Here is a 22,015-nt window from a genome sequence, read left to right as displayed (position 1 = left end):
TGGTATTAATCTCGCTTCCAGCACACTTTAATCAATTTAAGGTCAGTTACAACTTCCAGAAGGAGAAATGGTCTCTAAATGAGCTCATTTCCTATTGTGTGAAAGAGGAAGAAAGGTTGAAGCACGATAGAACTGAAAGTGCTCACTTGGCAAGCATCTCTAAAGATAAGGGTAAGAAAAGAAAGAAAGGATATGAAGCTGCTCCTACGAGTCCAGCACAAAAGAAACAACAACAAGACAATAAGGGTTGTTTCTTTTGCAATAAGCTTGGACATGTAAAGAAGGATTGTGCCAAATATCACGCTTGGCGTGCAAAGAAAGGTACAATTCTTACTTTGAGATTAATTTAGCTTCAGTACCTAGAAACACTTGGTGGTTAGATTCTGGTACTACTACTCACATAAGTGTTTCTATGCAAGGTTGCCTGAGCTACCGAAAGCCAACTGATGGTGAAAGATACATCTTTGTTGGTGATAGAAAATCAGTGGAAGTTGATTTAATAAGCACTTTTAGGTTATTATTAGCAACTGATTATTATTTGGATTTGAAAGACACTTTTGTTGTACCGTCTTTTAGACGGAATTTGGTTTCTATTTCTTTATTGGACAAATCTGGATATTATTGTTCTTTTGGAAACAATCAGTTTAGTCTTTCATTAAATTCAAATTTTATTGGTACTGGTTCATCATGTGCATATGATAACCTATATTTGCTTGATACTGTTGCATCATATCATGAAACCTTGCATGTAGAATCTCGGGGTACTAAATGCAAATTAAACAAAGAAAATTCAGCGTTATTAGGATACAAGTGATTAGGTCATATCTCAAAAGCTAGAATTGAGAGACTTGTGTCTGATGACATTTTGGATTCCTTTGACTTCACAGACTTTGATGTCTGCATTGATTGCATCAAGCGAAAACAGACCAAAACTAAGAGATTAGGTGCCAACAAAACTTCAGACGTCTTAAAATTGATTCATACAAATATTTGTGGACCATTCCCTACGGCTTCTTGGAATGGTCAACAATATTTTATCTCATTCATAGACAATTACTCACGTTATGGGTACCTATATCTCATTCATGAGAAATCTCAATCTTTGGACATGTTCAAAGCTTTTAAAACTGAAGTTGAGAATCAACTCAACAAAATGATTAAAATCGTCTGGTATGACTGTGGTGGTGAGTACTATGGCAGATATGATGGTTCAGGCGAACAACGTCCAGGACCATTTGCTAAATTCCTAGAAGAATGTGGAATCATCTCACAATACACTATGCTAGGATCTCCTAGCATGAATGGTGTAGCTGAAAAACGAAACAGAACTCTTAAGGATATGGTGAGGAGTATGATTAGTCATTATACCTTACCAAAATCACTATGGGGGGAAGCACTAAAGACTGCAGCTTATATTCTAAATAGAGTTCCAACTAAAGCAGTTGCCAAAACACCTTATGAGCTTTGGACAGGCAAAAAGCCTAGTTTAAAGCATTTTCACATTTGGGGATGTCCAGCTAAGGCAAGGCCTTATAGGCCACATGAAAAGAAATTGGACTCCAAAACAGTGAGCAGCTACTTTATTGGTTATTCTGAGCGATCTAGGGGTTACAAATTTTATGATCCCATACTTAGGTCAGTTTTTGAAACGGGAACTGCGACATTTTTTGAGGGTATTGAGTTTGGGGGGAGAAATAAGGTTAGACATTGTCTTTAAGGAGGAATCGGTTTCGTTTCCTACTATTATTTTTGATAATGTACAGGCTTCTATACCTGTCATTGATCAAGAAAGAAATCAGGAACCTCAACAAGACAATGTTGAACAACCTCACATTCAGAATGAAGTAATTATTCCTGAAGAACAAACTCAACAACCTCAAGAACTAAGGAGATTCACTAGAGAAAGAATAAGTGTTATCCCAGACGATTATATAGTATTTCTACAAGAACATGAGAAAGATATTGGAATGGTGGATGATGATCAAATTAATGTCCATCAAGCCATGCAGGATTCTAACTCTCAAAAGTGGATTGATGCCATGAATGAGGAGTACAAGTCTATGCAAGACAATAAAGTTTGGGATCTTGTCTCATAATTATTAGTAGGTGCGAAACCCATTGGTTATAAATGGATATTTAAAACCAAGAGGGATTCGACAGGTAATGTGGAAAAATATAAGACTCGTCTTGTAGCTAAAGTCTTTACCCAAAAGGAAGGCATTGACTACAAAGAGACTTTCTCTCCAGTTTCTATGAAAAACTCTTTTAGGATTATTATGGCGCTTGTTGCACATTTTGATCTTAAGTTACATCAAATGGATGTTAAAACAGCGTTTCTCAATGGCGACATTGATGAAACGATCTATTTGGTGCAACCAGAAAACTTTGTGTCAAGAGACCTAAAGAATATAGTTTGTAAATCAAAGAAATCCATTTATGGGCTCAAACAAGCTTCCCGTCAATGGTACCACAAATTTCATCAAGTAATTATCTCGTTTGGTTTTGTGGTTAATGCTATGGATGATTGTTTGTATCAAAAATTCAGTGGGAGTAAACATATTTTCTTGGTTTTGTATGTTGATGACATATTGCTTGCCACTAATGATATAGGCTTGTTGCATGAAACCAAGAGATATCTATCAAAGAATTTTGAGATGAAAGATCTTGGTGATGCCTCTTTTGTATTAGGGATTCAGATACACCGAGATCGTTCTTGGTATATTCTTAGATTATCACAAAATAGCTATATCAATAAGGTGCTTAAAAGATTTGGCATGCAGAATTGTAAGCCAGGTGACACCCCTATCGCTAAGGGAGACAAATTTAGTCTTAGTCAATGCCCTAAGAATCAACTTGAAGTTAAAGAGATGCAAAAGATTCCCTATGCGTTAGCTGTTGGAAGTTTAATGTATGCTCAAGTTTGTACACGTTCAGATATAGCATTCATTGTTGGCATGTTAGGCAGATATTTAAACAACCTTAGCATGGATCATTGGAAAGCAACAAAACAGGTTATGAGATACTTGCAGAGAATAAAAGATTACATGCTCGCATATAGGAGATCGGATCAATTGGAGATCATAGGGTATACCGACTCCGATTTTGTCGGATGCCAAGACAGTAGGAGATCCACTTCAGTCTACATTTATCTGCTAGTTGGATGAGCCATTTCTTGGAAGAGTGCCAAGCAGACACTCATAGCATCTTCCACCATGGAAGCAAAATTCGTGGCGTGTTATGAGGCATCCAACCACGAAATATGGTTGCGAAATTTTATCACTAGGCTGCGCATTTTAGATGGTATAGAAAAACCACTTAAGTTATATTGTGACAATAAATCAGCAGTTCTGTATTCCAATAACAATATGAGCTCATTTAAGTCTAAGCATATTGACATAAAATTCTTAGTTGTGAAGGAAAGAGTGCAGAGTGAACAGATTTTCATAGAACACATTAGGACAAACTCCATGATTGCGGATTCGCTTACCAAGGGATTATCACCTAAGGTCTTTCATGAGCACACTATTCATATGGGTGTTGTATTGTGTGCGGATATCATGTTTTAGTGGGAATTTGTATTCTCGTTGTGTTATGTTTGTTTTTGAAGACATTATTGTATTTGAATATTTTCTGTACAGAAATAAAGTATTCGGTTCATTTCACTCTAATATATTATGTTCAGTATTAATATCACTAAGGAATAAGGTAGGACCAGTTGGAAATAAACATGTTTGGATCACATCACATGTAATTTCCATGCTACACATCCATGATTGATCTGTGTTATTTGGTTGTATTGGTATACGTGACCATTGATGAATCTTAGTCACGCTAAATGTGACGAAGATCACTTTGATCTTATATCAATATGATTAATGGACGAGATTGTTCGGAAATACCCTTAATAGTGACAGCAAAAAAAATTGGAGCTCATAAGGTTGTGCACATTTGTAAGGTTACATATGTGGCCCAGTGAGAGATTGTTGAAAATAAATGATTCAATATATAGGGCCACAAATGTATTTTTTTTTAAATGTGTAACACTATCTTAAAGTTTAGCCAATTAAAAGTGATCTATAAAGTTTATTTTTGGGCTATTGGATATTAAACTATCATGGAATTAATGTATAGAGATATAAGTTATATTTCTAAATTGATAAGGGGCCAATTTAGAAATATTAGAAGTTGTTAATTGTTTTTAGCAGTTATATATAAAGGGGTTATGGTCCCCAATTGATTAAAAAAAAAAAAGTTTTCATATTTCTGCATCCCCATCAATAGAGAAATTCTAAAAAACTACGAATCAATTGGAAGATCAAAAGACTCGTTTTGATCAATTATCACAATGGATACATGTACGCTTCCGTTTATGGTTTATTTCATTCTTAGTGATTTGATATGAATGTTCTTGAAATTTGGATAATAATTCTACGATATTCCATTGCCAAATCTTTCTCGAGGCTCGTGATGATGGAAAACATAGATTGGGAACCATTGTTAGTTTTTCTTCTATTTTTCATATTTAAACCATCGACGATTGCCTTTCTTTTATTTGTCAATTATTATCTCTTGTTTCTTTCAATTTCAAACTTAAATAACGAGTTATTACTTCAATTCCAAGTCTCATATTCCTAGTGCTTTGCTACAGTCTCATATTTTTCTAGAATTGTTAAAACCCAACAAGGGAGTTCCTCTATCTCTAGTCACATTGGATGAAGCTTTTTCGTTTTTTTGGTTATTTTTTATATAATTATAATATATATAATTACAAGACAACCTAGTAATTTGTCATTGACAAGAAACAATACCTAATTCTTATTTTCACACACTAAACATGGTATAGTCATTTGTAAACATGCCTTTCACAAAAATACATAATTATAATATTATACGTTAATGTTGTCACACCATTTTGCTTACATTAGCCATTTTAACAGATAACATAATTTCATCACGTCATTCTATTAACCAATTATACCACCGTCTACATATGACTCATATAAACATATAGGCAATTATCGAGGTAGTAGCTGGGGCAATCATATCATTTGTCTAATATACTTGTTGCCAACATTGATAATTTATTGACTGACATTGTCTATTTGATATAAAAATGTTATTTGGACATTAAAGAGTGATATTTAGTATAACATTTTTGTATTAACGTATTGTACACTTGCATTGACTAAATATATTTATCATTAATATATATTTATATTGTATACTTGTATTAGACATATAATATAATACACTAGCGTAGAGTCTCAAATCAAGTGTCATTTCTAAGTATCCAAGTCACATTGTTGTGTTTGATAAATACCACAACTATCTATGTTCCATTCATAAATGATCCAAAGATGCATGTTTTCACTTTGAGTTTATAAAAATGATGTTTAATTCCAAACAATAATATAATTAGTGAATATTATATCACGAAATTATTTTCCTTTTTAAGGTAAAAATATGAAATTTGTTGATAAAAACAAAATTAATTTAAGTAGTGATAAGTTGACGAGAATGGTAGGTAGATGACAATGACAAACTTATATATACAACACTATATATAATTAAAAGAAAAATATGAAAATAAAAATGTAATAATACTTTTTATTTTGTGATGAAATTTTTATATTATTTTGAGAGAATGAGTTGTTCTATTCACTTATAGAAACCAAACAACCTTTTGTGGAATCCTATTCCCATTCCTATTTTCTCATCCTCTATTCTAACTATAATCTAATAGTTTCTTTGACGGAGTGAAATAGGTTGCATTTATTTTAACTCTTATAACTTGTTTTTCTTTAAAATTCTAAAAAAAAAATACCAATTTATTTATTTATTTTTTAATTTTCATATCATAACGATGCTTAAAGCCATGTAATATTATTTCAAAATTTAAAACATTCATAAAATAATTACCAAACTAATTAAGATTTTGAGATAATATTTTTAAATAATTAACAAGTACAACAAACTTAAGTTTACTTTTTCTTAGGAGAATGATATTTAAAGCTAAATAAATATTCTTCCAATGTTCCTACAATTGTAATCATTTGGAGATAATGTTTTTTTAAAGTATATTAAAAATTAAGGGTTTTCATAGAAAATAAACTAATTTGTGGTTGTATTATTTTATTTATGTAATCAATTATTATAATAAAATTATCTTTTATATAATTGAATGTTCCTCAATTATTAAAGTTTTGGGTGCTAAGATAGATGATCAAATAGGTGATACTCATCTATCAACGCTAGAAAGGAAGAGTGTTTATTTTGAAATATTTAGAAATTCTCAAACAAATGAGTTTGGTTAATTAAATCCAAACAAAATAGTAAAAATAACATTAATTGGGCACTAGTTTAGCCGACTACTTTACCTTTTTTTAGTTGATTAATATTATCTAAAATTTCAAACTGTACATTAGTCATAATTGAGTCGACTAAAGCCATTTTTCATCAACCCAATATGTCCAAAAAGTTTTAAATCATTTTAGAGATATTGTCTAATCGATTAAATATATCTTTTTGACCAACCACTTTAAGAATCTCTTTTGAAAAATATGTTTTCATAAACCTCGTTTCCACGATCTTTGTCATATTACATATATGATACATTGTCATTAATCTATGATGCATTGTCTTGAAAGGTCAAGTTAAATGTAAAGCCTTTTTTTCTTTATTATTTTTATTTTTTTTAAATAGTAAAAACATGTTTACTTTCATATTTTTAAAAACGTATTTTTGAGAATAACAAAAAATTTAATAAAGAAAGCTCAAAATAACAAAAATTGTTTTGGCTATTTTCATTTCAAATACGCTCAAAATTTGTAAAACTCGAAAAAAGTTGTAGACAAAAAAAAAAAAAAAACTCGTTTTTAATAATTTCAAAATAGACATTCAAAATACAAAACTATCTTCACTGTTCTTAAGATTTGCTTAAATTACACCGATCACCCACGTGATGTTAACTTTCATGTAACATATATTCCTACCATTTATTAGTGACAATTAATTTTCTTATAATTTCTAAACTACCTTCACTACTACTATTTACTATTTCTTATAACATTACAAAACATAAAAATAAAAATAAAACAAAAACAAAAACAAGAAAAAGTAAAGTTGATTTATTGGACCTAATCCATTGAAACCCATCGTGGTTTAATGGATTTGTTGGAACATACACTAAAACTTATTGTGGGTTTTGATTTCAAGAAATCCTCGTCCTTATATAGTAGTAGAGTCATGTATAGCTAAGGGTGCGCAATTGCCCACCCTGAATTTTTTTAAAAAATATTATAAATAATAATTTAATATTTTTAATTTTTTTGTTCTAAATACCCACCCTGAATTTTTTAAAAATTATAAATTTTGGGTATATTGTTTAATGAGGATAAGGGTGTTCAATGATTGTCTCTGATTGCCGAAAACCACCAACGACTTTGGCTGGTGGCAATTGCCAATACGTTTACGCACATTGAGTTTGACCAGAAGTTTAAACTTAGATCTACAAAACTTGGTTGTTAAATTTTATTGATTTTTGGGTATGTTGATTGATGAGAATAAGGGTGTCGAGTGGTTGCCTATGATCGCCGAAAATCATCAGTCATTGTAGTTAGTGGCGACTGCCAATGCTTTTTTCAATATTAGCCGAAAATTAAAAATAAGATATATAAAAATTTGATCCATTTTTTTTTTGTGTATGTTAACATATTTTGACTGTTTCTTTAACTATGTTTTAATTAAAGAGATTAATTTTTTTCATTTTTTGTTACAAATTTATCAATTTCATATTTAAAATTATAATAAAAAATATATATTTTATATCATGAAATTTATTAAGACTCACCTATATAATTGAATTAGAGATCAATAATTGAACAACAATCTATTATAAAACTTATCAAGACTCTGTTGCATAATCAAATTAGAGATTAATGATTGAACGACAATTTAGTTGTGTATATTCAAAAATAGATATTTAATAAAATTGATAATGATATTATTATGCGACATTATTAAAATATGAAAATATATCAATTATATAATTTATTGATATATATTTGTTATTATTATATTATTTTAATTTTATTATATTATTTAATTTTAGATAGAGTTTAAAATTTAATTTCTGCCCACCTAAAATTTTTGGTAATTGATAACATTTTATTAGTCGTCACAATGTCATATAGTAAAGGGTGAAAGAGAAATAATAGAAAAAAATAAAAGGAATAATAGAGAAACAAAAGAATTAAAAATATATTAAATATAAAAATAAAATAATAATTTAATTTAAACTGTTAATTTTAAAAAATTAATATTTTTTTAAAAAAATACAAAAATATAATCTATACAAGACCATCGTGTATACATATATATAGTTATATTATTATATAGTAGCTTAGTAAAATGGAAATTCTTGCTGCCTTGCTGGAAAATCATGCCACCTGGCCTCGTTGGTCAACCAAGCAAAGAAAAGCTTACGTTACCATCCAAAGCAATTGAAACAGTGCTGGCCCGCTCCACCGCCTGGCTCTCGCACCTCTCTCTCTCTGTCTCTCTCCCTCTCTCTCCGAATGGTAGTTGAATCGGCGAACGCAGCGAGAAACGGAAGTCCACAATCAATGGATGCACCATCGCAGCCGGCCCGAGTATCCGACGCCGCCTCCGAGGTTTCATCCTCCGGCGGCCTCTCATCATCCGCCGCCGATCCGTCCAGTTCTTTGACCAGAGACCTTTTAATTCAGGTACGATCACGGCTCTTTTTGTACCTGTTTGTTATAACACTTTTGTGTCTGCTTGATTATGATCTTCCCTTTTCATCCACGTCTTTAATTTTAACGAATTACGGCCTCCGCCTGGTGCAGTGATTTTGGGAGGGTTTTGGCTAACTTTTTCGCCAGGTTTTTGTAAATCAGGGGTACATGAAATGTTGATTCTTTTTTGTTTTGTTAAATAGGCTCAGGCAGATCATAGGAGTGAGGAGTACCGGCAACTGTTTCGTCTTCCACCTGAGGAAGTGAGTGTTAGGCATTTTTGTTTTTCTTCCTTATGTATTTTTTTGCTAAAGTCTTTGTGTTTTTAATTATGACTCAAAAGAGCCTTCAAGGGGCGGATGCTGTACAAGACCAAAAGTTCACACTATCCCAGGATCACTAATGTTGCCACAATTCCCGCTTCACACACTCGCACTCAACCCTCAAGAAAGACACTAATCCTCACATGAAATTGAAAGCACAAGAAAACAACACAAACACACAAAGAACACCGGGATTTATCCTGGTTCGGATACCCTTTTGAATAGGAATACCCTACGTCCAGACTGACGAGGCTTTTGGTTTCCACTATCTTGAAATTAGAAAGATGATACATGCACCGCACTCACAGCCCTATACACAAGCTGTTCTAACAGAGATTTCAAAGCACTAACAACTAGTCTTTTCTCTCACACAGTGCTCACTTCAAGATACAATGAAACTCGTGAAGGAAATGGAACACCCCGACCCTCTATTTATAGAACATAGGGGCGGGAAATACAAGGAAACTGAAATAGAAAAAAACTAACTGGTACTTGCCTTATGTGGCAGTTACCGTTACATAATGCCTAACTCTTCTAGAAACCGGCTGTTAACTTGCTTCCTTCGTCATATTCTTTCTATCCTCTGAGCCTTAGGTCTAATCTTAGGCAAACCTTTTTAACAACTAATAATCTGTACAAAGGCTGATGCACAAAAAAACGAGGCCATCCCCAACCAAAAGAAAAAGGGATGGGTGAATGTAGCCTAAGATTAAAAGCTATCCTATTTCTTTCACAGCACATATGATAGGAAGTACAAAACACAGAAAGGAAGCAGATCCCGAGCTACAGGTTCACTATCGCAGGGATAACTTTGCCTCAAAACCCTGAAAAATCAAGCTCAGAGGCTGGCATAAAAGGATGTTTACCCAAAATTATGTGAACAAAACTTCATGTATGGCAATGGAGCAATGTAGAAAGAAATGATGTTCTTGCACCCTGCTGCTCTTGCACATGCATCAATCAATTACTACTTATGCATGCATTGAGTAAACCAGCCAAGATATGATATAGTGGTTGTATCATTGTAGCAACTGAAATCTGTTTTGCATAAACAAAATAAGAATAGCACTCAGGACAACTGTCCATGTAGGAAGGTAATTCCGGGAGGAACACCCATGCTTTTTTCGTTAAGAAAAAAATTTAGGATTTCTAAATCACATATTGGGCTGGGATTTTGGGGAGACATACATATCAAGAGAACTACAGACAGAAAAGAGAAAAAGAATACAAAGATTTTAACGTGGTTCAGTCTCTCAATAGACTATGTCCATGATCTCAATAAATAGCATGATCCATTAATTACTAAAATTGTAGTGTTCAAATGGAGAAATTGCAAACCATCTCTTGACTCACACTGACCCCAACTGATTTTTTTTCCGGTCTATTATGTGTATGTAAAATTTGTGGTTAATGACTCCACAAAGAAAATAAAAATTTTAATTGACCCCACTTGTTGAAAAATTATAAAAAGTAAGGAAAATTACACTTGGCCTTCTAGCAAATAAAAATCAATTGTTAAATGGTGCACTTGTAAGTTTTTGAAATTAAATTGAGGTGATAATGTAATTTTTTAGACTTGGAAAAAACTAATGAAAAAGTCCCTAGAGTCTCATGGAAGGTTTTAGAAAAGGAAGGAGTTAAGATTGCTTATTTATGTCTTATTAAGGATAGGTTTCATCAGACAAAAATATGTGTTAGGAGTTAGGACTTGAGGAAGTGATACTAAGGCCTTTCCAATTACGATTTGATTGCATCAAGGATTTGCATTGAGCCCTTATGTCTTTATTCTTGCAATGGGTGAAATCACAAGTCACATCCAAGAAGAAGTCGTTGGTGTATTAATTTGTAGATGGATGAAACAAAAGGTGTAGATAATAAATTAAGTAGGTTGAAAACTGAGTATGTGGAATTTAGGTTAGAAAAATAGAAGTGTTACTGTGAGACAAAAATATTAATTTCAATATTTTGGATCAATTGTTCTCAAAAGAAAGGAAGGTTTTTGAAATCTTGAAATTTCTATATCTTTATTTCAGGAATGTTTTCTCTGACACTTACAACCCATGGGAAGAGAATAATATATAGGCCAAGGGAAGAACAAGATTAAGAAATTTACCAAATCTCTAATCTATCAACTATGAAAGGAAACAATACAAAAGAAATAGTTTGAAATCTCCTCTGATTTGAGCTTGATACAATCGATCTTTCGATACTCTCTCTCTAGCTGGTGAATATGTCTATCATTCACAGTTTGTTAACATTTGTTTCAAAGTCTGGCCTTGACAGGGCTTTTGTAATAATATCAGCTTCTTGCCGTTTTGTTGGAACGTAGTGCAAAGTGAATGTTCCATTGGCGATTTCTGATTTGATAAAGGTTCTGTCAATCCTCACATGCTTCATCTTGTCATGTTGAATAGGATTATGGACTATGCTGATGGCAGATTTACTGTCACTGTATAGTTTCATAGGCTTTTCCATTGGAATAGATAGATTTTGCAGCAATCTACTAATCCAAATTAGTTTACACACCCCTTGAGCAATAACCCTATATCAGATTCGGCACTACTTCTTGCAACTATCGTCTGCTTCTTGCTTCTCCAAGTTACCACATTTCCCCATACTATTGTGCACTACCCAGTAGTGGACTTTGTGTCTTTAACTAAACCTGCCTAGTCTACATCTGTGTAGCACTCAACACTTCGTTGGTCATTTTTCTTGAATAGTAAACCCTTTTGTTGGAGTACCCTTTAGGTAGCAAAGAATCTGACTCATTGCTTCAAAATGCCTCTTAGTAAGAGCATGTATGAATTGACTCACCACATTAATGCTATAAGCAATATTAGGCCTGGTGAGGGATAAGTAAATCAACTTCCCCATAAGATGTTGATCTCTCTCTTTCAATTGGTGGATCCTCTTGTCATGACCCCAATGATAGATTAGTAAATATAATAGTAGGAGTTTTCATGTATTATACAATAATTGTAATTTTCTTTTTAATTTTTTGGTATAGAGCTTTGACCTTAGTTATAGGCAGTTAGGCTATTTGTTGTATTGCACATGGGTGCATGTGGGAGGCTGTTAGGCCATATATAAGCCACAACTGAGGATGGAAAGAATTATGTGAATGATATTGAATTCTCTCGTTATTTCCCTCTCTCAAATTCTCTCAAATTTCCTCCCACCCTTTAAGCTAATCTTCCCCTTTCTCTATTCTGTCTACTATCTCCCCTAATTTTGCTCAATTCTTCCTCCAATCCCTTTTTTTCTTGGTCCCAATTCATTTGGATTCTTCCTAATCCAGCCCTAGGCTAAACCCTAGGTACATGACAAATTGGTATCAGAATCAGGTTAATCCTTGGCGGTGGTTTTGATTCAAGTTGAAGGTGACTACTGCGAGATGAGTGATTCCCTTAGGCGATTGTTGCAAGGCGGATTTCAACGGCGATCTAGTCAAATGAGTTTCGATCGGGTCGGGGCTATCGCATCTAGATGTGGTCAATTTCCAATGTAGGACCCTCGATTGTGAAATCTACTGAGTTGTGTTCGAAGGGGAAGGGTGAAGCAATTTCGACGATATAGGCCGCAATGGTCGGCGATCTAGGAGAGAAGCAACATCCGACCAATTCTCAAGGAGTTACACGATTGAGGCAACGGGGTTTGAGGAGATTCCAGCGAACCGGTGATTCAATGAAATCAACGAGTTCAAGCATTCCAGCGAGCTTGGTTGGTCTCTCGGCTGAGAATTAATTCTTGGCCCCGATTTAGGAAGTTGTAACAATTGGAGTCGGTGATCGTTGACCATTAGTTGCAGAAGTGTGATAAGAGCAGTGGAAGTGTGGTGAACCCTGCCGACCTATAGGTCAATTCTAACAACTCTGCCAAAGTGCAGCGGAAGCGTGGTGAACCCTGCTGAAGTGACTGAGCAATGGATTTTTCGCGTTTCAAATCTAAGTCGGAAGGAAACAAGGTTGATCGAAAATTGACAGCGAGCAACCTAGGTGGTTCTAGGGTCATTCCAAATGATTATTGGTTATGATCTCTATTCAGAATTTGAAGGCGATCTCGGTGAATTGATTGAACAACAAATTCTAGAGATTGGTGAATTCAATGGAATTGGAAGTTCCAACAAGTAACCCACAACGATTGACTGGGAAGTGTGGGATTTAAGATGTACAAAGCTCCGATTTCTTAGCCTTTGGCTTGTCCCGCTCGTGAGATTTTTGTCACGACGGATAGTGCACGTGTGAGACCATTGGAGACTCAATTGCAGCAGAAGAATGCTGCATTTTCAGTGGGATGTCCTGTTCGTGAGAAGTCGGGCATGGGGAGCAGTGCACAAATGAGACAATTGGAGTCTCAATCGCAATAGAAGAATGCTGCATTTTCAGTTGGATGCAACAGAAATCATGAGGAGTTTGGCCAAAAACATCAGACATGGGAAAAGAAATTAGATAATTAGGTCAATAGAACCTGCGAGGAATTCGGTCGTATGTTACACAAGTAGTTACAAGAGTTTGCAAAGATGTTAACTAAGAAGTATCACTAAAGCTTTCCTGCTGAGTTTTTCGATAAACCGAGAAGAAATGTTTTAGATGACCATCCCGGATGTTCTAACCAGAAGATGATTGATTCAAACAATCAATCATCAAGATTGAGTTATCGTAATAGAGGACTCTTGGAGGAGAAAAGTGTCGAGAGTGAGCTTTTGAAATATTCCGGTGAGCAAAAAGAAGAAGATGTTGTTGAGAGTGAGTTTCAGAAATATTATGGTGAACAAAAAGAAGAAGATGTTGTTGAATTACCGACATGGGATTAGGGAATTCATGTCAAGGGTGAGGGAGAAATATTGGTTGTTGATGCTGTAGAGGAAGGCAATTTGCCTATTATAAATACTATTGGAACTCTATTGAAGGAGAATTCTGTTGACATGAATTCGGTTACAGCTGTTTGGCAACCAGGGGGAGAGCTAATACATCTGGATATGCCTAATGAGAGCTGGCAGGGAAAAAAATGAAGAATTATTGAAGGGATTGATAGAGGAAGCAAAGTCCCTTGCATTACCCCAGGGGTCTAGTCTAATATATGGAAAATTGGCTAATGTGGGGAATGTGATTTTGGAAAAAGTTGAGGATTTTGTGGCTTGGGTTAAAATAGGCAACGAGAAGGTGAAGACAACACTAGTTGGAGGAAAGCTAAGGGATATAATGGAAGAAGTCAAAGGTTTTGCCGAAGGGAACAAAACTCCTACTATTGTGTTGGTTTTTACTCCCAGTGGTAAATCCGAGTTGCTATCTATTGCATTGAGGGATGAACCGATGGCTGATTATTTTCTTAAAGTGGAGACCAATTTTGATTGGACAACTATTGTAGGAGGTGGTTGTAGTGAGCTTGAACTTGATCAGGTTGCTTCTATTGAAGTTCTAGGCCAAATTATGCCTGCAATTGATCTTGGAAACCTAAGAACGAAGAAGAAGAGGCCTAGGAGGAGAAAGAAAGAAATAGGAATAAAATAGATGAAGAAAGTTGGAATTGGATAAGAGCAGTGGCCCAATTGTTGCAAGTTCTTGGGGATAAGAATTCTCTCAAGGAGGGGGGAATTGTCATGACCCCAAAGATCCCCAAGGATAGATTAGTAAATATAATAGTAGGAGTTTTCATGCAATATACAATTATTGTAATTTCCTTTGCAATTTTCTGTTATAGGACTTTGTCCTTAGCTATATGCAGTTAGACTATTTGTTGTATTGCACATGGGTGTATGTGGGAGGTTGTTAGGCTATACATAAGCCACAACTGAGGATGAAAAGAATTATGTGAATGATATTGAATTATCTCATTATTTCCCTCTCTCAAATTCTCTCAGATTTCCTCCTTCCCTCTCTGCTAATATTGCCCTTTCTCTGTTCCATCTACTATCTCCTCTAGTTCTGCTCAATTCTTCCTCCAATCCCTTCTGTTCTTGGTCCCAATTCATTCGGATTTTTTCGATTTTCAATTTAGCCCTAGGCTAAACCCTAGGTACATGACATCTCTTCAGTAATTTTATGCTTCCAATTTCGGTCTAGGGGTGTTCCTACAAGTTTGCATCCCAGTGTCCTTGTCTCCTTCAATAGATCCAAGGTGTACTTCCTTTGGGAAATAAAAATGCCCTTTTTACTCCTAGCAATTTCTATTCCAAGAAAATATTGTAGGTGTCTGAGGTCTTTTACTTTGAATTCTGCCTACAACTGATCTTTGAGCTTGGCGATTTCTTGTGTGTCATCTCCAGTAATTATCATATCATCTACATAGACAATAAGAATGATCTGTTTCTCACCTACTTGACTCTGTGTAACCGAATTGCTTCATAGCTGTACTGAATTGAGTAAACCACACTCTGGGAGATTGCTTTAGTCCATACAAGGACTTTCTTAGTTTGCACACCATGCCTGCTCTATCTTCTTCAAACCCATGAGGGAGTCTCATATATACTTCTTCTTCCAAGTTTCCATTCAAAAATGCATTCTTTACATCTATCTAGTGTAAATCCCAATCTAGATTGGTAGCGAGAGAGATAAGGACTCTATTAGAGTTCAACTTGGCAATAGGAGCAAATGTTTTTTTGTAATCTATACCATAGGTCTGAGTATACCCTTGAGCAACTAGTCTTGCCTTGTATTTGTCTATATGTCCATCAACATTCAATTTTGTGGTGAAGATCCACTTACATCCCACGGCCTTCTTTTCCCATTTGGAAGAGGAGCAATATCCCAAGTCTTGTTCTCATTTAGAGCTGTCATTCCCTCCATGTCATGAACCTAGAGTTCATAACAAGTTTAAGAAGTAATCGGGGAGGGATTGAATTGGGGAAGAAGTTATAATTGAAATAGAACTGATAACAGAATGATTGGAGAAGGAAATGGGGCAGAAATGGGGGGAAGAAATCAGCAGAAAGGGAGAGAGTAATAGAGAGAAATGGAAGGGAGATTTAGAGAGAAATGTAGAGAGGAAAATCAGAGATTCAATATCAATTTTCAGCATGCCTTCTCCCATGGAATGGGATGAATACATATAGGTGCTGCTTGGCGTGAGTGTGGATGCAACAGATCATCCCCCCCCCCCCCCCCCCCACAGCAGTTACAATAAACTATTTTGTCCTTTTCCTAATCCCTCACATGTGGCCTTTCTAATTCTAACAGAATTAATAGCTGGAATATAGGTGCAGCAATTAAAGTAAAAGAAATATAGCATAGCTATTTTAATTAACTCTTGGGTTGTGACACTCCATTACAGCTGCCTTCCATTGCTGATCCTGAAGGGCTTCATGAACATTGTTAAGAATCTTTACATGATGTAGGCTTGAAGTGAATGCCTTGAATTTTGGGGAGAGCTTAGAGTAAGTGAGATGGCTGGATATGGGGTACTAAGTACAAGACCTTACTCATTTCTTTAGGGTAATAGGCATGTTAAGATGATCTACTATACATTTACCTTCTCCAAGTTGTGTGTTTTCCATTGGATTTGGCTCTCAGTTCAGTGGTATGCTTTGCTGAGGAACTTGTGGTCTCTTAGAATAGACTATCAGCTCCTCTTGAGATGATTTTCCAACTTCTCCCACTTGACCAATCACCATTCTAGGATTAGATTCAAATTGTTGGGCAGATAGGTCCTGGGATGTGAGATTAGGTAGTGGAAGAGAAATTGGAAAGGAGATAGACAGATCCCAATGTTGATCTTTGGCTGAGGTCTCCCTTTGAAGATAAGCTTTGGGGAAAAGGGGTTGAGTTTCCAGAAATGTGGTATCATAGGAAATGTAAAAGCGTCTGAACGTAGGGTAGTAGCACTTGTACCCTTTTTGAGTAGGAGAGTAGCCGAGGAAGATGCATTTAGAAGCCTTGGAATTGAGTTTTTTGCGAGTCGAATCGAGATTATGAACAAAGATTGTACCCCGAATATTTTGGGTGGAACGGAATTAGGGAGACGGACTGAAGGGAACTCTTGGCTTAAACAATGAGAGGAGGTAGAAATCGAAGGGTTTTTGAAGGAAGACAATTGATAAGATAGGTAGCAGTGAGCACAACTTCCCCTCAAAAATAATTTGGAACATTGGAAGTGAACATAAGAGAGTGAGCAACTTCCAGAACATGACGATTTTCTTGCTCAACAATACCATTTTGTTGAGGAGAATAGGGACAAGAGTTTTGATGAAGGATGTCATATTTCGTAAGATAGGCATTTAATTCATGGGTGAAGTAATCCATCCCATTGTCAGAAAGAAGAATTTGAATAGGTGATTGAAACAAATTGGTAACAAGTTTATGGGATTGCTTGAAAATGGTACTGGTTTCAAAATTTTCTTTTAGGAGATAAATCCAACACACATGGGTATGGTCATTTATAAAAGTAAGGAACCAATGAACCCCAGTAATGTTGGCCACACAAGCAAGCCCCTAAATGTCACTGTGAATAAGATAAAAGGGTTTGGAGGCATGGTAAGAACTGGGGGGAGGGGGAGGGGATGAAGTTTGCAAGTCTGTTTAGCAAGAATACAATGCTCACAAGTGAAAGAAGAGACATTTTTATTGAGAAATAAATCAAGGTACATGTACTTCAAATAAGTAAAGTTGGGATGACCAAGACGATTATGCCAAAGGAGCACATTTACTAGACAAAGAAAGTTTCTTGAATGGACCCAATCTTAAAGGAGAAGCAATGAAATAGTAGAGGCCATTTTGTTCCAAAGCATTGCCAATCATTGTCCCCATAGACAAATTTTGAAATTCATAATGAGTAGGAAAAAAGGTTATTGCATAGTTTTGATCCTTAGTTAGCTTGCTAGTAGAAATGAGATTATATTGTAAATTCGGGACATCCAAGACAAACTCGAGTTTTAGCCCAAACAAATTCAAATTCCCAATACCAGTAGCAACCATAGAACTCCCATTAGTCACAGTAATTTTTACCTCCCCATCGCGCGGACGATATGAAGAGAAAAATATGAACGACCTAGTTATATGGTCAAAGGCCCTGAATCAACAATCCATTCACTGCTAGAGACTTGTTTTGACAACAAGGATGACTGAGAATTACCTTTTTGTGCGACATTGGCAGCAAAGGTAGTAGGAGTAGGGGATTCAGATTGGGATTGTGTTAGCAGGTTCTTTAATAGTTCCATTTGTTCATCAGTGAATGGGGCAACAATTGGCTTCTTTGGGTTTGAAGTAGATTCTGCCACATGAGCATGTTGCTTCCGTTGGCTTTTGAGTTTCCAATATGCCTGTTTCCCATGAAGGTGCCAGTAGGTCTCTTTGGTGTGGTAGGGCTTATGGCAATGGTCACACCAGGATTTATTCTCTTTCGGGCATTGTGGACAAGAATGGTTGCTCACATCTCTTTGGTTAGTGACTAGGGCATAACCTAGATGAGTCTTTTCTCCCATTGGACTTGAATCCAACATCACTCTTTTGTGGCTTTCTTCCCTTCTTACCATAGCAAAGGCTTCTTTGAGTGAGGGCAATGGTTTTATCCCAAGAATATGCCCTCGAACTTCATCTAGTTCTTGTTAAGCCCTTGAAGAAAATCACACTCTTTTTCTTTTTCTAGCATTTGGTTATATAGAATACCATCATGGGCACACTTCCATTTAATGATGTAGAATAAATCAATTTCTTGCCATAACTCAATTAAAATGTTAAAATATTCGGTAACTGACCTATTTTCTTGTCGAGTGTTATGGAGAGTAGATTGAATTTCTAAGCATTGAGCTGAGTTTTGGAGATCAGAGTACATCTCTTGAACTGTTGTCCAAATCTCATGGGCGGTATCGTAGAATAGGTGCGTCCTCTCGATCTTTGGGTCCATAGAGTTGATTAGCCAGGCCATTACGATGGAATTTTCTGCTTCCCACATTTTGTATGCCGGATCAGTTGGAGGTGGTGTTGCAGTTTTGCTTGTTAGATAACCCATCTTCCCCTCCCCTTTAATGACTAGAAGAATCGACTGAAACCGCTCACGGAAGTTCAATCCGTTGAGCTTTTGTTGGGTGATTTGAATGGAGGGATTAAAGTTGATGGGTTGTAGGTTTGGACCCAATGGAATAAAACTGGCTGGGATAATTGGATTAGGGTTTGGGCTATGGTTGGATGATGCTTGTGCAAACTCCAAATTAGTTGGCGATGGAGGTAGATCTGCCATGAGACCAAACTGCGTTTTCATTCGGTAGTGGTTGGTTGGCTTAAACAACTTGGTTGTGGCAGTGGCTGGCAGTGATGGTGTTTGGCAGCAGTGACCAAGACTTGGTTCAATTTTAGACGCAACAGGGACAATTGCTTCGGAATCGAGATTTGATAGTGGCTAGGCTTGGTTGCATGAGCGACGGAGATCACGATGTTGGCTATTTGAACCTGGCATCGGTGGCGATTGAGTTCAATTGGAATGGCGAAGGCGACGACGGCGTCGATTGTCTTTGATGGCGGCCGGGCTTGAATGGGACAACAACAACGACGATCAAGTTGGTTCCCATCGACGGCGGCACACTTAATTGTGGACCTAGTCGACCAGAGGGATTGGAACCTAGACAGTAGCAGCTAAGGTTTGTTACCTTGCTCTGATACCATGAAATCTTGAAATTTCTATATCTTTATTTCAAGAATGTTTTCTTCGATACTTATACCCATGGGGAAGAGTATAATATATAGGCTAAGGGAAGAACAAGATTAAGAAGGTTACCAAATCTCTAATATAGGAAACAATTTGAAAGTAGAATCAACTATGAAAGGAAACAATATAAAGGAAATAGTTGGAAATCTCCCCCGATTTGAGCTTGATACTACCAATCTTCCAACAATTTTGGAGGATGTTACTTGAGGAATCAAGACAAAATGGTTAAAGTGAGAAGTGGGTTCAACATTTTTATAGAATTCTATGATCTCTTTAAAGGTGGGCAAGCTTGGTAGCAATGGTAACGTTGCTTCTTTGTGACTGAAAGATAACTAGTTTGAGTTGTCAAAATAGCCTTTTTGCAAAAATGAAATGGGAAAGTGATGGGAATCTGAACAGAAAATCCATTGAAGTTCTATTCAATTCACCAACTCAGCCAGATTACAAGAAAAAAACTGGGCATTCGAGAGGCTCTTAACTCTCCCTAAGAACTCAATCAAAATTTTTTCTTACCCTTTACCAATTTCTCCCCCCTCTACATATTCTTTTCCCCCCTCCTCAATCGAATTCTGTTTCGCACTTGTTGGGTTGTTACACAACTCAGCAATTTCCCCACTCTACCCCTACGCACATGGCTAGTTGTTATGCCAGCTAGCCGATTTACCATCTTGCCCTGTTCCTTGGACCTTCTTTAATAAGTCCAGTGAACCGGGGGGCCTATCATTACTCTCCCCCCCCCCCCCCCCCCCCCCCCCCAACTTTCACCTTGTCCTCAAGGTGGAAAAATGGAAATTGTTGCTGGATCAAGAGGTAAGGCTCCCAAGTAGCTTCCAATGGGGGTAGCCCTTTCCATTATATGAGCACCTCTAATCCCTGTAAGTTCTTCCTGGTTCCTGGCCGAACTCCAAGCACTGCCTCCGGTTCTACCAGCATCTCAAGGTCTTCATTCAGCTGTTGAGAAGTCTCCACATTAGCTTCCAATGCCCCTCTTGCCTCTTGTAGTTGGGACACATGAAAAACAGGATGGATTGGGCAATGAGGTGGCAGTATTAGTTTATAAGCTACCGGACCTACTTCCTTCTCAATTTCAAATGGACCATAATATCGGGCATCCAACTTTTCATTTTCACGCCAATGATTTTTGCCTATATGGCCTTAGTTTCAAATAAACCTGTTGCGAGCTAATGAGGCTGAGTTGTGGAAGGCCGAGCTAATGGCCGAGTTGACGAACTATTAAGCTCGTTATCGGCTGATTTATTTTTTATGATTTATCTTGATTTATATTGCTGTTAGATCATATTTTTCCTTTTTATTAGATTTGTTTGTATTTAAGGTTGTTGTAATCTAGTCCTACAAAGTAGGAATCTAATCTCTAAAATTTAGGAGAATTCTTAGGATCTACTGTATATATATTTGTGGCATTCTCAAGGGAATAATAAGAAACGATATTATTCTTCCAAAAGAAGATTTCTTCATGGTATCAGAGCCTGCTCTTAAAGCAGCCTCTATTCTATTTTTCGTCCACACCTTGCTTCATCAATCAGTGTTATTTGTTTCTTTCGTCTACACCCTGTTTCTCAATGGCGGATACTTAACCTAATCCCACTCTAACCGAGGCTTCTGCCACAAGTTCTCCGATCAATCCGTCTGTTCCACTTTCGAGTTCTGCAACAAACCTTTCCAACAACTCAATTGATCTTCTTCCTATACAGATTACTCACCATAAGTTGAATGGGAGCAACTTTAGGGAATGGTTTCAATCAGTTATGCTGGTTATCAAGGGAAAAGGCAAGGTTGGTTACTTAACAGGCTCTACTCCTCCTCCATTGAGCTCAACAACCACATATGGTACCTGGGAAGCCAAGAATTCCACCATAATGGCCTGGCTGATCAATTCGATGGAGCCTAGAATAGGAAGAACTTACCTATTCTATAAAACCGCGAAGGAGATATAGGATTCGGTCCAAGACATGTACTTAGATTTGGAGAACTCATCTCAATGCTTTGAGATTAGATCTGCCATTAGGACCACACGACTAGGTAATCTAAATGTTACGGATTACTTTAATGTTTTGGTTGAATTTGGGCATGAGATGGATTTGTTTTACACCATTAATTAGGAATGTTCTGCGGATAGTACAAAATATAGTAAGATGATTGAGAAGGATCAAGTGTTTGATTTCCTACATGGTCTTAACCTTGATTTGGATGAAGTAATAGGCAGAATCTTGGGTACAAAACCTTTGCCTGCATTTCGAGAAGTTTTTGCTGAGGTTCAGAGGGAGGAAAACCGAAGAAAGG

At 36.2% G+C, this 22,015-nt stretch overlaps 1 protein-coding gene across 3 annotated transcripts in view; it reads left to right on the top strand.

Moving 5' to 3' along the window:
- Positions 1 to 8,495: 8,495 nt before the first annotated feature.
- LOC127813892 (protein VASCULAR ASSOCIATED DEATH 1, chloroplastic) overlaps positions 8,496 to 22,015 on the top strand; it is a 102,455-nt gene continuing 88,935 nt past the window's right edge. For 2 of the 3 annotated variants that reach the window (XM_052355002.1, XM_052355001.1), the window contains exons 1-2: positions 8,497 to 8,747; positions 8,960 to 9,019. In XM_052355002.1, coding sequence (XP_052210962.1) covers positions 8,577 to 8,747; positions 8,960 to 9,019 — 231 coding nt within the window. In that variant the 5' untranslated portion in view covers positions 8,497 to 8,576. Of the gene's footprint in view, positions 8,748 to 8,959; positions 9,020 to 22,015 lie in introns of all 3 variants that reach the window. The other variant, XM_052355003.1, reaches the window with a different exon arrangement.

This window comes from Diospyros lotus, chromosome 12 (genome assembly GCF_014633365.1).
Source record: "Diospyros lotus cultivar Yz01 chromosome 12, ASM1463336v1, whole genome shotgun sequence".
NCBI lineage: Eukaryota > Viridiplantae > Streptophyta > Magnoliopsida > Ericales > Ebenaceae > Diospyros > Diospyros lotus.
The sequence above is the reverse complement of the archived record's forward strand: the minus strand, read 5'-3'. Positions and strand labels throughout refer to the sequence as shown.